The following is a 4,087-nucleotide window of genomic DNA, read 5'->3' on the forward strand; positions in this document are numbered from 1 at the left end:
AGGCTTCATAAAAATGAGCCTCCGAGAACACGCGGACGAATATCTATCGTAATTTAAGATGAGCCACAAAATTAATACAAAGAATTTAATTACTATTTACTTCTGGAGAAATTACAGGCAATGGCTGCCACACCAGAAACCCGCAGTAGGCGACATAGGATTGTTGCGGTATATTCAACTATATAGCTGTATATGTATACAAACACTACATACGGTCAGTGCAGTTAGGGCGGTAGCTCGCAATGCAGATGCAACGTGCCATCGATCCGGGTCGGGCAGACATCGGTGTTTGATGCAGTCAGATTTCGGCTGCGTGCAACCTATGCATACGTCGCCCTCAATACAGCCTGCAACAGAAAAATGAAAACAGGTTTTGTTGTCGTGATAATCGCCACGGCTACACCACGTGCACTTCTCTAAACACAACTCGGCAGAAACACGGGAGGTTTTATTCCCCCGTAGAATGGTAGTCGTCAACTTCTTACTGAGATCTGGGCGCAGGTAGACCTGTTCGCTGCACAAGATTACGTGATCTACGTAGGATCACGACGGCACACACACGCGAGACATCGGGACGGGTGTATAGATGGTCAGCTTACCTTAGGCTGAACCAGGTGTTGCCATGCCAACCGCCCGTGCACAATGCACCTCTCCGCGGATCGGATCGGCATGACCAGCTCCGTGCTCAACACTCGCACCGATGCCTTGCAGTGGGTAGCCGAAACAGAAGTCGGGCTACGCTTGTCAAAGAAGAAAAACAAAGGAATAGGACGACTTCGAACGCTTTTGTTGCTGACGGACACGGCGGTTTAATGACGCTAGGTTTACGAAAACACCACCGCGCAGGGGTTAATAATGACAAAATGACTTCTTTATTTTGTTTAAAAATTGATAATATAACCGCCTGCTGGCATGGAATATGCTGTGCTGACGACAGCTTCAGAGGCTAGAAACCATCGTATCTGTATGGGTTCATTAAACATTATGATGATACTGTGACATCTGATGTTTTATATAATGTCGAACTGATTCGATAATTATATAATATAATATATAATGTCGGGAATATATCGACACTGATGTCATGACAATACTAACACTAATTCCTAATAATGAAGCATTAATAGCCAACAATATTAGCTGATCCTGATTGTAATGACAATACTGACCCTGATAGGCGAGGGTTATAACATTCACTTTTCTTTGCCAAGTCTTGCTGCCAGGAAAAAAAGCAGGCGGGCACATTTACTAATCCAGGGTAGAATCTTTGATGCCTTTTAACATGCTATATTAAAGGAATTTCTTGCAGCAATGTATTTGCTGAACGGATGTTGAGAGGCAGGCAGTAAAACTGCTCATCTTTAGGCAGCAAAGGTTGCTGCTTGCTGCTCCTAATATCGAACCTGTAATATAATGACGGTTTGTAAGGCACAAAGTTGCTGGCTTTGCTGGCGCCTAATATTCGAACACGTGTAAAATGATGCTTTGTTCAAGCACAAAGTTTGCTGAGCTTGCTGCCCTAATTTTCGAACACTGGTAAAATGATCTTTGTAAGCAGCAAACTGCTGCTTACTAATTTCGAACTTCCACACGATCACCCATGTAGTTAAAAACAAAGTCAAATTGTAGAATAAGAGTGTTTAAAATTTAATTAACAAGCTTTCGAGATTACATCTCTTCATCAGATCAGCAAACATTGGCAATGTTTTTATATATACATATATGTGCATATCTAATATATATATATAAACCCCAATACAGGCTAGAGAGCAGGAAATGCTAAGAAATCTGGATAAGAGGTCAGATAAGGTGGGAGGGGAGGCAGTGGAGGATATAGAATTTTTTAAATTGGCTGAGAAGTTGCCATGCAGGTGTTGAGTGGGAGGAGGGGGTACACGGGGCTTTGTGTGTAGTCTGGGAGGGCGGGCGGTGAAGCTGGTGTGTAGCTTCAAGTGGCTAACAAAAATCTGCGCAGTTTAAATGCAGTTTTTCCATTAGCGTTCATACATTTCTTTACCGTCAGTTGAATTTGGAGCTCAATGGTTTCTTTTCTGTTATCTATTCTATTTTTTCTGTTAACTACATCAATTTCCGTTCCCTTTCGCTAGAAAACAGAAGAACGGCGACATAGAACTGCGAAATATATCCTCGGCTGCATCCCAGAATGCTCCTAACGGCCACGCACCGCCAGGGCCCTCTGGTGAGCTGCCCAGCAAGCGGCGGAGGCGCAACAGAAAGGCGTCTGTTGAACCGGGATACAAGTACAACAACCCCAACTACGAGCAGCACGTGGGCAGTGTCAGCAGCAGCAGCACGCGTCCACACAGGGCCAACTCCGCCCCCCACAGAATGAACCGCGGCTCGGCCAGCACGACCGGCACAGGTGAACGACAGATGTGTGTGATGAGCGTAACAGTCACGCAATCCGCAGCTCGAATCTCACCACGGCTCTTGCCTTCTCTTTCATCGGTGCTGTGGTTACAAACGCATCCTTACTTTGCTTGCTCACTGTGCTGTCCCTGAAAGTCTGGCGTATATCCACGGCAGTTCTATGTAGTTGTATAGCAACGACAGATACGCGATGAGCGAAACAGTTGCGCGATCCGCAGTTCGAATTTCATCATGGTTCTTGCCATCTACGCTGTGCTGAAAAACTCGCTTGCCATGCTGCCCCTGAAAGTGCTACGGCAGTAAACCGACATGGCCGTCCTACTTGGATTCCCTCTGTGTTTCCCACGTAATTACTTCCATGTTGTGCAAGTATTCCTTCCCTGTCCTACGTAAATGTTGTTGATAAAAAGTAGGTTGCCTCGGTGCCCACGCTTGAAGCGAATGTTTGCCATGGTGCTTCTTCCTGTAACCTCAATTTAATTAATTTTTGATGAAACCCAAGGCAATACTTGCTTTGGCCTAAGAAATTTTAAATATTGACTCCATCCCCCTGGCGATGGTGAGTAACACAAGTGCAGATATCTGAGAGGCACAGATCTAGATGAGAGACATTAGTGCGAACAACGTGAATACCCGCAGCTGTGCGTCGTGAGTGTAGTAACAATGTCTACTCTCTCTTGGGCAGGCAACGTCAGCATGAGTGGGAACCCGATCTACTACCACAGCAGCAGCGGCAGCCGAGTGAGCGACAGCGACACGGACTCCACCGAACACACACCGCTCACAACCGCCCCGCCCGGCACCGTCATCTTCAACCCGCTCGCAGAGATGAGCGACGGATCGCCCGCACGACCTCCAGACAACACCGCACACCCGCTTCCGCCGTTGCCGAGTAACGCGTACGAATACGTGTCGCCACCTGTCGACAACCGATTGCCGACTCTTTCCGGTAACGTCGACAGTTGTCGTCTAGTGTTCGTCTGATGTTTTTGTATCGGGCGAATTTCGTTTCTCAACGTGTTTCTTGGAATAAATTCATCGAATTTCACCTCTCGGCTCATCTCACTTCTAAAGCAGCTTGCGCAGTTTTGACAAAGATGACCAGACCCAGTCGTCGAAACTGTCGCTAAAAATTAATTAGATATTAAAAAATTAATCGCTCCAATTCGTCGGAAAATAAAATTAATTCGCCGCGTTTCCGTTTCGCAGCCGACCGTCCGTCGCCGCGGCCCGCCCCGCCCCCGCCCCCGCTGGAGGCTGAGGAGAGGGAGGAGGAGGAGGAGGATGACGAGGGGATGTACAGCGTCGTCGGGGAGTGGCGCGGCATCGTCTCGGACGACCCTCCCCTGCCGCCCGCGGAGGAGGAGGAGGAGGAGGAGGAGGAGGAAGATGGAGTCGTGTATGCGGATATCGAGGACGTGCCGGCGCGTGCGTGGAACGGCGACGCGGCGATAGAGGGCGCTACGAGCGGCGACGAGTACGACACGCTCGACCTGACGACGCGGCAGAAGCGCAGCGTCGTGTCTAGTGGCGCCCTCTCCACCGCCTCGCCGCCGAACATCTACGGCCGGCTGTCGGGGCCCGGCGGGGGCGGGTCGGGTCACTGGAGCGAGGCGTCGTCGCAGCGACGACCCAGCTCGAACACGAGTGACCCGGGCAGCCCGCCACTGCCGCCCGCCCGGCCGCCGCTGCCGCC

The 4,087-nt window shown here is 49.5% G+C and overlaps 1 protein-coding gene across 1 annotated transcript in view; it reads left to right on the forward strand.

Moving 5' to 3' along the window:
- LOC106814233 (serine/arginine repetitive matrix protein 1-like) overlaps positions 1–4,087 on the forward strand; it is a gene marked incomplete in the record, with an annotated part of 29,493 nt that overhangs the window by 20,475 nt on the left and 4,931 nt on the right. The window contains 3 exon segments of the mRNA XM_014818531.1: positions 2,109–2,383; positions 3,077–3,340; positions 3,601–4,038. Of these exon segments, the coding sequence (XP_014674017.1) occupies positions 2,109–2,383; positions 3,077–3,340; positions 3,601–4,038 (977 nt within the window).

Source organism: Priapulus caudatus, unplaced genomic scaffold (assembly GCF_000485595.1).
Source record: "Priapulus caudatus unplaced genomic scaffold, Priapulus_caudatus-5.0.1 Scaffold889, whole genome shotgun sequence".
Taxonomy (NCBI): Eukaryota; Metazoa; Priapulida; class Priapulimorpha; order Priapulimorphida; family Priapulidae; genus Priapulus; species Priapulus caudatus.